Here is a 12,179-nt window from a genome sequence, read left to right as displayed (position 1 = left end):
GGACAGTTGTAATGGTATAATCAATAAAATATAATTAAAAATAAAATAAAATGAGAGAGTAGACACACATGGAAGGTCATCTGACTGGAAATGCATCAAAAAGGTTCGAGAATTGGAGTGCCTGTCTTTAGAGCTAACAGGTGGTCTTCAAAAGGGTGAAGCTCCTCTTGCCCTTCAACATAATATCCCCAAATGCTTGTAGAGAACACGTGCAGTAGTAAAAATAAGGTAAAATCACATAGGTCAAATACATAATATATTTGTAAAACATGATTAAACTGATAAGGCTGCCTCCAACACAGGCCATCAGCTCCAGTGCTCACCCTTCCGGTAATTGTGGCGATAGATGTGAAAGGCATAGAGAAGCTCGTAGTAATTATGAGTCATGAGGTCCACAGCCCTGGCCCGTGATTCGATTATTCCCACAACCTAAGGATGGGGAAGTGATTGAACATCAAAGTTAGCAGCCATCACGACAACCAACACAGTTGTGCCCGGTCCTTGGTGGAAAATAAAATTACCTCGTTATGCAGATTGACGTAGGGAAACTCTACAAGATCCTGTAGCTGCGAGCGTTCACAGAGAACTACCACCAGCTGCCGTAAACAATCTAACTGCCTAAGGAAAGGAAAGGAAAGGGAGATGAGGGTCAACTGTCTTCGTGGGTTAAACAGTGTTAGTAAATAAATCACCTTCCTGAAGACAGACTGAGACTGACTACCTGCTGGAGTCAGGAATTTGGGTTAAGGCTTCATACGCTTGGCTATTGTGACCCAAATCCAAATGATGTTTGAAAATGCATGTCCTTAAAGTGGCCTAAGTATCAAACATAGGGGGGGAAAGATTAATATAAATCAAATCATCACATTCACGACAAACCTCAAGAGAAATGGCTAGATTATATTTAGTGCTTACCTGACTCTTCCAGTCATCACCTGCTTCAGTGACTGCTGATGTAGCCAACTGAATAACTAGTTCAGGCAAACCAACAACATCGAGGAGACGCAAAACCTACAGACAAATAGCAGAAAATTCCATTCAAATTAATATGCTAACGCCCTCCAGTTGAGATATGATTTTAAGTCCATTAAACAACTGGGTAAGATAAAGATTAAATGAAAGCTGCTGACAAGATGAGCATTAGGATCATTTGGTCACTATTTGAGATTTTCCTTTAGATTCTGCTGTTAAGTAATTGGCTTGTTGTAAAACCTCCTGTTGGTCGTTTTTGTTCGCGGCTCTGTACTCTGGGTTTAGGACATAGCAGGCTCTCAGTATTTGCTGAGGGAAGGAACACGTATAATTTCACTACTAACTTTTTGTACTGTTTAGGTCATAGGTGAATTTAAAGCCTAGTAAATAATACTAATACCGTAGCCTTATAAAAAGCCTAGACAGATTACGCTACTGCCTGACATAACCCATTTCCGGTACCAGAATGGCACTCCTCCAACTGCTTAAATTGTCCTCCCTATTAGCAACATCTGTGCACACTCTAGGCCTGTGCTCACGCACTTACTTGCTTACATACGTCCGTTTCTCTAAGACGTCTGCATGAAACACTCAAAATAAGTTTGTAAAGATAAAAATAGTATAAAATTATTTTACTTATTACTACCTCTATATTAGCTTTCTTTTCTTCATTCACAGTACAAAAACATCTTTTTGTTCTGGATGCTTAGTTTTTTTTAAGGTTATACTTTTCACTTCAGTGTAACACGTGTTCAGAAATGTGCACAGATCCTAAGTACAGAGCTGGCTGACTGTTCACAAAGTAAACACACCGGTGCTACCAGCACCCAAATTAAGAATTATAATATATCAGTACTCCAAGTCTCCGGTGTGGCTCCTTCCAGCCACTACTGACTTCTTCTTTTTTTTAATCCTCACCTGAGGACATGATTTTAGAGAGAGAGGGAGAGAAATATTGATGAGAGAAACACTGATCGGCTGCCTCTTGTTTGTGCCCCAGCAAGAGACTGAACCCCCAACCTAGGCAGCTACCCTGAGTGGGAATCAAACCCATGAACTTTCGATTTACCGGATGACGTTTCAATCAACTGAACCACACCAGTCAGGGCGCCACTACTGACTTTCAACAGTTCTTTTTGATTTCATGGAAACGGAATCTTATGGTATGTATTTTTGTGTATCTGACTTCTTTTGCTTAACATGTTTGTAAGACTGACATGTTTGTAAGTGTCAGCCCTACATTTTCCTCACTTGCTTGTACTTTGTTAGAATCTCCAATCTGGTTCCTTTGCAGTTTTTAAAAGCCATGTTCATACTGTAAAGGTGATTTTCATTAAAATTAAGGAATGTAACGTATAAATCAATTTAACCAGGCAAACCCAACCTACTGAAATGACGTGGACGAGGGTGCCACTACGTACCACTGCCCTTCCCTGCGACACCGCTCTCCCCTCAGACGCCTGCCTTGAGACAAACGACTGCTTGGTAAAAGGGCCAAATAAGGGCATCGGAGCCAATCCTTATGATAAACATTAGCATACCTTGGTCTATTTCTTCTGTGAGTGAGAGTTCTAGTATTTTCTTTCCCATTCCCACTTTGGAGTCCACTGGAGCAGTGATTCTTAATGTTTTTTTAATCAGTAAGTTTCTTCTGGTAAAAACTATGGGCCTCTCCACAGAAAAAAATACAAACAACATTTTATACCTAATTTCAGGGGATTTATTGATGCCTTAAATTTATCTGGCTTCAGATTAAAAATTCCTACTTAAAATTCAAAATAATTTTCTCATTTGCAAGATAGTAGAGGGCTATTAATAGATATAAATCTATTTCAGTATTTCAGCATAAATTCATTTATCTCTTTAAAGAACAAGCAATGAACAGAACAGTGAAGTCTGCCTTGTTGCATTTTGTTTGGTGGGAAAGCTGAATAACGACACATAGCTACTAGAATACAACACGTTACAAAGAAGTGCTACAAAGGAAAACGAAGCAGGGCTGGGAGACTGCCCGTGGTGCCAGTCTGCGAGTGAGCACACGAGGGAGAGGGCACAAGCAGGCAGGACAGCATAAGCACCCATTCTTCTTCGTAGGTGAGGCAGGGAGGTGACACCTGAGCAGAAACCTGAATGCCACGAGGGCATGAGAAAGTTGACTAAGGGAACGGCAGGCAGAAAGGCTCTGAAAGGAACAGAGGATGTGGTTGGCTTGCAGGAGACAGTAAGAAGGCCGCCATCATAACAGCTGAGTGACCAGAGGGAACAGTGGCAGGAGAAAAGCTCAGGGGCCAAATCATAAACTAAGGCTAAACATTGCAAGTTAATCATTTGAGTTACCAGAAAAACTAATGTCAAGTAATAGAATTCTGATAACTGGGATAATAAAATGATATAATTTAAGCTAAAAACATTTATCAAATTTAATTAAAAATTTTCAATTGTTCTAGGCAAATTCATTTTCCCTTTACTTGGAAATCCAGGGAATAATTCTTTATTTTTTTAAAAAATATTTTATTTATTTATTTTTAGAGAGAGAAGGGAGGGAGAGAAACATCAACATGTGGTTGCCTCTTGTGTGCTCCCTACTAGGGCCCTGGCCCACAACCCAGCCATGTGCCCTGACTGGGAACCAAACCAGCGACCCTTTGGTTTGCAGGCTGTGCTCAATCTACTGAGCTATACCAGCCAGGGAGGAATGATTAATTTTTATACTGTTTTTCTCCAAAAATACCAAAGCAATGCATTTCAGATAATGGAAAAAGAGCCAAACCATGACATAATGTACCTTGTCATAATACTGCAGCCTGGGGGTGGAAACTATTTCCCCATCCTCTGACCGGATCAAGCGATCCAAGAATTCCTCTTTGCCCACTTCAGATGCTGCCTGGCAGAAACATTCCAGAGCCTGGAGAAATAAAATACTAAGTGACTTACAATGGATTGTTCCAATTCTAGGTGCTCATGTGCTAAAGAAAGACAAAGAAACAACATTGTTTAATACTGCTGACTACATTCATAATTTCTGCCCTTCTAAACTCTCTGAGGCATTATTGATATTTTTATCTTACTTTTTTATGTCAATGCTATTAAAAAGTAAACTTTAATAATTAATAGATAAATATGTAATGAAGCAGCTGTAGCAACATGTTAACATTTGTAGAATTTGAGTGGTAAATATATAGGACTTAGGACTTTACTATAAAAGCTTTTAAACTTTTCTGTATGTTTGAAAATTTACATACCAGGATATCAGAGAAAAATCAGAAATGTCAACTACCATAATAGGAAAAGAAGCTGATAAAAAAAATGATATATCGCCCCTTGACTGATGAATAAACAAAATGTGGTATACCCATACAATGGAATATAATTTGGCCATTAAAAGAAATGACATGTACAACACGGGTGAACCTTGAAATATGCTAAATGAATGAAATCACCCACAAAAAAACCCACAAAGTGTATGACTGCACTAATATGAAATACCAAGAATAGGTAAATTTATTTATTTATTATTTATCCTCTCTGTGGAGAAATGAAGTAGACTGGTGGTTGACTTAGGGCTTAAGAGGAATAGGGGAGCTGGGGAATGATGGTTAATAAGTTGGGGTTTCTTTTTGGAGTGATGAAAACGTTCTAAAATTAACTGTGATACTTGCACAACTCTGAATATATTAAAAATGTTGACATGTATTATATTAAATTGTATACTCTAAATGGGTGAGTTATAATGATATATAAATTTTATCTCAAATTGTCATGAAAAATGTTTTCAAAAACCCTAGGAAGTTACAGTAGTTAAAAATTAAATGATAATTCAAGCTTTTCCAAAAAACCAAAACACCCCCCCGCAAAAGATATAATGAAAACAATGTAGTTGAAAAATATATTTATTTACTAAAATGCATCCCTAAAACACCTGTATAGGGACAGGAGGGTTTCACTCTTTTCTTCTCTTGTGTCCTTAGTACCCGAGGCTGCACATTGTCCACAGGCACTAGCAGTCTTCTGTATCCTAATCCAAAGGATTCTATGCTTCTCACCCCCTGCAACTTAGTTCAATGGAAACTAAGTGTCCTCCTTGCGCTAATTTTGTTCACCACTCAAAGGCAGTTTACCTTCTGGCCCTCTCCCGTAACCAGGTAACACCGTCCCAGCATAAATCGACGGGAACCAACATTGACTTGACACCAGGGATGTAGCAGCTGAATATAATCCTTAAAGGCATAAAAGGCACTTTCTGATTAAGAAAATAAATACTCATTTCCATGTTCTTCACAGAGGGAAAGCAGATGTGGTCAATCAACAAAAGCTGTATTTCCTGACATCACCCGGAGAACAAAACCTAATCCTGTTCATTGATTTTTATATTAGGCTATTAGATACCTTAAGAAAATAAACGGGACTCCAATAACACAAACACACATATGCTTTCCATCTTAGCAAATTTCCCAACTTTTGGTATTTACTGGTTTAATCACTAGATTCCAGGAAAGGATTTAAATGAACAGAATGGTATGCTGTTTTACCTAATAGAGAGACTTAAAAAAAGAAGAAAGGATTCTAGAAAAAATTTTATTAGGAATGATACTATTAAGAGGGAAGTAGAGAAAATCTGGAGTATGTTTTGGTGCAGTTGAATATAAATTATTACGGTTCTAATTACCAATTAAAATGCAGGTAACATTTACAAAGAAAAAAATTGAGAAATCCCATTCTTTACAATAATTAAACCTGAAATATTCAACAGTACTCACCTGCAACTGGACATACTGACAATTTCCCATCAAACATTCTAGAAAGAGGCAACTGGGATTGCTAGGCCACCTAGTCATTGGTTAAGGAGATTTTTTAATGTTTTTTGGCAAAACTTAAACGTACACATTGGGCAGTCGAGCTCCATAAAATGGCTTAATTGAGCTAGTCAATAAATATTTGATGAATGTATAACACTTTAAAAGAGATCTAGGTATTAAACATGCACATAACAATAAAATCTGTTTCAACTCCTGAGCAAAAAACCAAACCCAAATAAAATAAAAATTGGGATCATATCTGAAAATAAGTACTGTCATCTTCTGTACGTGGAACAGCACCCAAACTCATTAAAAAAATCTTCATTACAAGGCAGAGTGAGCCTTAGACTCTTTAGCTAGAAGAAACCTTTTGCCCTGGCTGGTATGCATCAGTTGGTTGGAATGTGATCCCGTGACCAAAAGGTTCCAGCCGTTTGGGACACTTTCGGACCCTCAGTCTGGGTGTGGAGGATGCTGGGTCCAGGAGTGTGTGGGAGGCAACCGATGAGTGATTCTCTCTCACACCCATGTTTCTCTCTCCCCCTCCCTCCCTCTCTAAAGGCAATGAAACAATGTCCTTGGGTGAGGACTTAAAAAAAAAAGAAAAAAAAAAAACTATTCTAATGGCTTTTAAATAAAAGGATACAAGAGCTGCAATAAATAACTGGTAATTGCAGTAATCATCTCAGGCCAATTCAACCCAGTCTGGCTCAGAGGTGCCTTCGGCTGAGAGAAGAGATGAGATATAATGTGTTTTCTTGCAACTTCTTGGAAGAATAATTCCACAATTGTCTGAGGGCTAGATACTTAAAAAAAAAGAAAAAAAGAAACGACAATCACCAACTTGTGATAGCAGTATCAATTTTCAATTAAGACAGTCTACCAATTAATTTTATGCCTATAACAAAGGACACTTACTATTTCAAAATATAAAATGCACCATTGGGCCCTGGCTGGTGTGGCTCAGTGGACTGAGCACTGGCCTGCAAACCAAAAGATCTCTAATTTGATTTCCTGTTGGGGCACATGCCTGGGTTGTGGGCCAGGTCCCCCATTGGATGTGTGTAAGAGGCAACTGATCGATATGTCTCTTGCACACTGATGTTTCTCTCCTTCTTTCTCCCTTCCTTCCCTTCTCTCTAAAAGTAAATAAAATCTAAAAAAAAAAGTAAAAACCCCCTGCACCGTTGACATCATCAATGGCAATATAAACAAAAGCAATTTGTAAACTGTGAAGTACTACATAAATGCAATGTAAAAAGCCAGTTAAATCAACACTGTAGTCACTGCTTTTCACTGGTCTCACTAAACCTAAGTGTCTCCCCTAGAAAATATTTACAATAAAAATAGTTTGAAAATTCCAAGGTTTATACCAAAAAACCCCCCCACAAAATAAATTCCCCAGAATGGTTCTCAAGCATGAGAGGGGCTCCTTTTGAACATATACTGATTAGGATTACAAAAGCTACCATGAACTCAGTAAACTTAAAAAGTGACTTTGCATCAACCGCTGGAGTATCATTATACAGCGGGAAAGCGGCAGTAGGTAGATACAGGTCGTATGCCTCGTCTGGGACTATGGTTTCCACAAGACCGCTGTCACAAGCAGAGGTCTCAGGCCACAGCTTGCTCATCCCCTCTCCAAGTGAAAGCAGAGCCTCCCCAAACTTTCTATAACAAGGTGGCGAGAGACCACTTTAATGAATATATAATAACTGCCAAATTTACAATCAAATGCAGACACGGTCCGGTCCTTACCAAACTTATTCGCCATTAAAGCACTAGAGTCGGTCAGTTCCAGTACTGATAAGTGTTGGAGGTTAGACTCCCTGTGAAAAAAGGGGGAAAATCAGCTTCATAAATTCTGTGATGCCCGACATGACTTCAACAAGTTACTCTATCAAGAACGCTGCCAGTGCCATTAACAAACTGCACACGAGAGCTCCACCGAAAGCACAAAACTCTGGAAAACGTGTCATGGTTTAGACACGCGCCCATGACACCACTCAGTGACCCCTCAGCGAGAAGCCACAGCGGAAATTTCCCAGAGACCGCCATGCTAAGAAAAGCCTCGCCTTGCCAGAGAAAACGGAATGGTGTATCTTACTGAAAGCGTGTATCTCCTAATTGCTGGATTTCCTTTCTTCTTTATAAAGAATCTCAGCCTACCTTTAACAACTAACACAATGTTTCTGTGTGGCTTAACGTTTCCACTGACCTCATCTTATTTTCCTCCCAACAGGATTTACCTTTACATTATACACACATGTATGATAACATATAGCAAGTATATACTTATTTTAATCATTGTAAGTTGCCTTCAACCTTAAAAAATGAAGAATCTAAAAGCTCTTCGAATTTTAAGGCAAAATACATTACAGCATGTTTATAATTTTCTTCTTGTAAGACAATGAAAAAAATAATTACACTCACAATTTATTTTAATAATAATTAGAATAATAAAACTCACAGTGTGTCAACTGGAACATCAGTTGCCAAGCACTGACTTCCCCACTTAATGAGGTGGTAAGATAAGAGTAGGGGAGCTGTTCGATGGAGCAGGTCTTGCTGTGCCTGAAAGAGCTGACCCGCTCCCAAAATCACCTGTACATGATGGGTGGTCGGGGGAGACAGGAAATAGCAATTAGTGATTGTAACTCCTAAGGTTCAGGTGGAGGTAAAATATAGTAACAAAAAGTTACAAAGGGCATACAAAAAGTAACATATATGCAGCTCTGGCTGGATAGCTCAGATGGTTAGAGCATTGTCCTAATACACCAAAGTTGTGGGTCCGAGTCAGGGCACATACAAGAATCAACCAATGAACGCATAAATGAGTGAGACAAGAAATTGATGTTCCTCTCCCTTCCCCCATCTAGACATCAATAAGTAAATTTTAAAAAGAAAGTAACAGTTATACATAAACAAAAGCAACACACCTATTATATTTTGGGATAGCAGAGGGCAAAAATATCTACCCAAACATGTAAAATAATAAAAAACAGCTCACCAAGTCATGAGAGCCGATGACGAAAAGAAGACAATATTGGAAAGCTTAACTCTCATTAAATCTGTGGATTCAGAATTCAAGAAGTGGAACAGGGAAATCTAAGACCATTGTTATACTTCTGGTCTTGGGTAAAAAGAAAAAGTAGAGGAAAATTTGGCAATACAGCCAAAAGCCTTAAAAATGTGTGCAGCCTATTACCAATCAAATCTAGTTTTTAGACTTTATCCTAGAGATACAACCAAAGGCGTACAGAAAATTACAGCTACAAGGAAAAACTGGCAACAGTGTGGATGACCACGAATGGGATTGATTGAATAAATTAAAATTATACTAGATTATTAAAATTAATGCTGTAGAAAAATATTTAATAATGTGAAAGTGCTGATGAAATTTGTAAGTAGAATAAAAACCACCAGGTTAAAAAAAAATACTATGTAACGTATCCTAATTTTATAAATAAAACACAAAACAAATGCACAGAAAAAAAGGGTGTGTGCCAAAATGTGCAACAGTGGTTATCATTGTGCAGATTACGGGTGAATTTTTATTTTCTTTCTGTTTACATATAAAGGCTCTACAATGACCATCTATTACTTCTATGTTTAGGAAAAACCCAACAAAGTTTATAATATAAAAAAAAAAGCCCCAAACCAAAAGCCCCAAACCCCTAAAGAAATGGAAAAATCTATCCAGACTGAAAAGAACCGAACGAAGCCGGTGGTAAGTGACTGACTCGCGGGAAGGTCCCTGTTCTTCCTTGGTGGGCCCAAACAAATCATCTTCCCAGACGTGTTTCCTTATTTTTACCCGAAATTCTACCACTAGCAATGTATTTGAGTTAATGAATTCTGATTTAAAAAGTGTTAGAATCTCTGGGAACCCTAAAGGCCTTACAGTTGTTTTGTACTCGCTAACGTAAATCAGTTTAATTAGACTGCTTCTTGTCAGGCTCATTAGGAATTGCTGACAGAGACCTAAGGGGCTTCTGACCGTGGGAAGAAAGGTAATTTCTGAACACGGAAGTTCAGTAGGGCAGGTGACAGGGACTGGAGGTCTGTAGAGTCTGGTGGCCCAAGAAGAACAGGATGGAAAGGAAGCACAGAATGGAGGTGGGAGAGCCCTAAAGACAGACTGCAGTCTCAAGACCGTGCTTCGGGTAAACCCTGTGCTGCATGCAGAAGGGAGCTTTTTCTTCTCTTCCTCTCTCCTCCCACTAAATGGCCCCCAGCTATCACAGCCAAAGTAGGACTAATACCACTCAATTTTGGAAGAGCCAACCTGAGAAAACTTCCTACCCCTGTGCGTGCAAAGGGTAATAGTGAAACTATCTGCTCTCTGTATGTTCTTGGTCTGTCATTTCAGATTCTGACGCTTACTCTTTCCTGATTCAACAACTATTTACGGAGCACCTACTAGGGGTCAAGCAGGGGAGACAGAGCAGAGAATAAAGACAAAAGTCTGTGCTCGTAGAGCTGACATTCTGCTATGTGCCTGCAGGGCTACCCAAGGTTTCAGATCTTAAATTGTACCAGTTTTCTCTCAAACAGTACTTACTGCATCTCCTAGCCTCATTAGTAGCTGCTGTAAGATCAGAAGGTCTCGGCAGATGAGGAAGCGAGTACTGGCAATTTTATACACACCTCTGCACACGGTATACCCTGCTGTTCTACTACCATAGAGCTGGGAAAGATTCATTCGAACATTCAAAGGCTGAGCTGCAATTTAAAAAAAAGGGGGGCGGTGGTTAAATGCATCGTTTTCGCTACGTCAGAAGGGCACGCTTGTTGTTTTGTCGGTTACCTGGATCGAATCCCTTTTCCACTTCCACCTCTGTTTCGTAGTCCATTTCCCGTATAAGAAGCCCAATGGCATGGACTGGGTTTCTAATCTCTTGCAGTTTACTGCAAATGTCCTCCATGACATTTTCTCTGTAAGGACAATTAGAAAGCTCCTGTTACTACCGAGAGCGCACGAGACAAACTCTGTGTGAGTCCTGAAAGCGTCAATGTGCTATGAAACAGGAAAACCAGCCACATAACCAAGGAATGGAGGTATACAAGATACTTTACTCCACGAAGCAAATTTCCCCTCATTTTTTCACAAATGACAGACAATACATATATGAGAAAAATACTTTTGTGTTTCAGAATTTACAGGCCAGTTAATAGTTAATAGTTTAAGCCACTACTTTGTACATACTTGAATGTACGTTAAAATCCTGACTTTGGCACTAAAAACTGCTAAATTTCCATTAGGAAGTGCACTTTACCCTAAGTTCTCCTTACACATCAATAGTGATCAAATCTTCCAGAATCTGTTCTGCAGCCTTTTCTGGAGACTGTAGGTTGAAACAACTCATTTCCATCATTACTGACATATCCATAGTCACGGACTCTCCAATCAGACGAAGGCATTTTATAAGACAGACGACATCCCGAGCAACATCCACGTCTATGAGTAAGAGAAAGTTAACACTCATGTCTCAAGCCAATGAAGAGCTACTGATGAATATTATGTGAAAATATTAATAATTAAATGCTAAGGATCTATCTGAGGTCTTAGAGGTGCTCAGGCCTCTTCAGCTTCCCTTAAAATATCTGCAATGTGGTAAAATGACCAGGAAAGGTCACAGTGGCAATCAATGGGTTTTGCCTCTATATGAAACAAAGCACGGCGTGCATGTGGGAAGGAGATGAAATATGGGCGTAACAAGCACTATTACCATCAGATATGGTTGTCTCGTCCTCGGTCAAGAGGTTCTCATCAGGCAGTAGATACAAATGATCCACTAAGGAGGAAGGCATAAGGAAAGACAGGTACCCCTGGAAACACAGATCCAGTTACATTCATTTCGGTGAACGTGTGAAGGTATAAAATGACTGATACCTGAATCTTATCACGAGGAAGCACCAGACAAATCCACATTGAGGGACACTGTACAGACAAGAGACGCAGTCTTCCAAACATGTCAGCGTCACGAGGGACAAAGGAAGGCCGACAACAGTTTGGGATTAAGGGGAAAAAACATACATATGAACATATGCAAGATCTCGGATTGGATTATAGATCAAGAAGAAAACTCACAGGCACAACTGGTAAATCTGATTATGAACTGTACAGTATTACATCAATATCAAACCGCCTGGCCTTTAAATTGTGCTGTGGTTACATAAGAACACCCTTGATCTCAGATTCATGTTAACCTGTACAGTTAATGGGGCATGAAGTCCTCAGCTAACTCTCAAGTGGCCCAGGAAAACAAATTATAGAAGGAAAAAAAGCAAATGGAAGTTAACAAATGGTAAATCTGGGTGAAGAGTACACAGAAGTTCTTTGTGCTATTCCTGTAAGTTGTACATTAAGTTTGAAATCACTTCAATATCAAGGTAAATGAAGTAAAA

The 12,179-nt window shown here is 39.2% G+C and overlaps 1 protein-coding gene across 1 annotated transcript in view; it reads right to left on the bottom strand.

Annotated features, from left to right (window-relative positions):
* NUP160 (nucleoporin 160) overlaps window positions 1-12,179 on the bottom strand; it is a 40,518-nt gene that overhangs the window by 10,406 nt on the left and 17,933 nt on the right. Inside the window, exons 14-27 of the mRNA XM_024558649.4 lie at window positions 11,501-11,600; window positions 11,064-11,229; window positions 10,579-10,706; window positions 10,333-10,493; window positions 8,239-8,372; window positions 7,527-7,597; window positions 6,415-6,574; window positions 5,730-5,799; window positions 5,091-5,189; window positions 3,758-3,877; window positions 916-1,011; window positions 722-816; window positions 522-618; window positions 324-429 (exon numbers count right to left, since the gene is read on the bottom strand). Of these exons, the coding sequence (XP_024414417.3) occupies window positions 324-429; window positions 522-618; window positions 722-816; window positions 916-1,011; window positions 3,758-3,877; window positions 5,091-5,189; window positions 5,730-5,799; window positions 6,415-6,574; window positions 7,527-7,597; window positions 8,239-8,372; window positions 10,333-10,493; window positions 10,579-10,706; window positions 11,064-11,229; window positions 11,501-11,600 (1,603 nt within the window). The remainder of the gene's footprint in view (window positions 1-323; window positions 430-521; window positions 619-721; window positions 817-915; window positions 1,012-3,757; window positions 3,878-5,090; window positions 5,190-5,729; window positions 5,800-6,414; window positions 6,575-7,526; window positions 7,598-8,238; window positions 8,373-10,332; window positions 10,494-10,578; window positions 10,707-11,063; window positions 11,230-11,500; window positions 11,601-12,179) is intronic.

This window comes from Desmodus rotundus, chromosome 5, assembly GCF_022682495.2.
Source record: "Desmodus rotundus isolate HL8 chromosome 5, HLdesRot8A.1, whole genome shotgun sequence".
NCBI classification, from domain to species: domain Eukaryota; kingdom Metazoa; phylum Chordata; class Mammalia; order Chiroptera; family Phyllostomidae; genus Desmodus; species Desmodus rotundus.
Note: the sequence above shows the minus strand (reverse complement) of the source record. Positions and strands in the feature narration are given on the sequence as shown.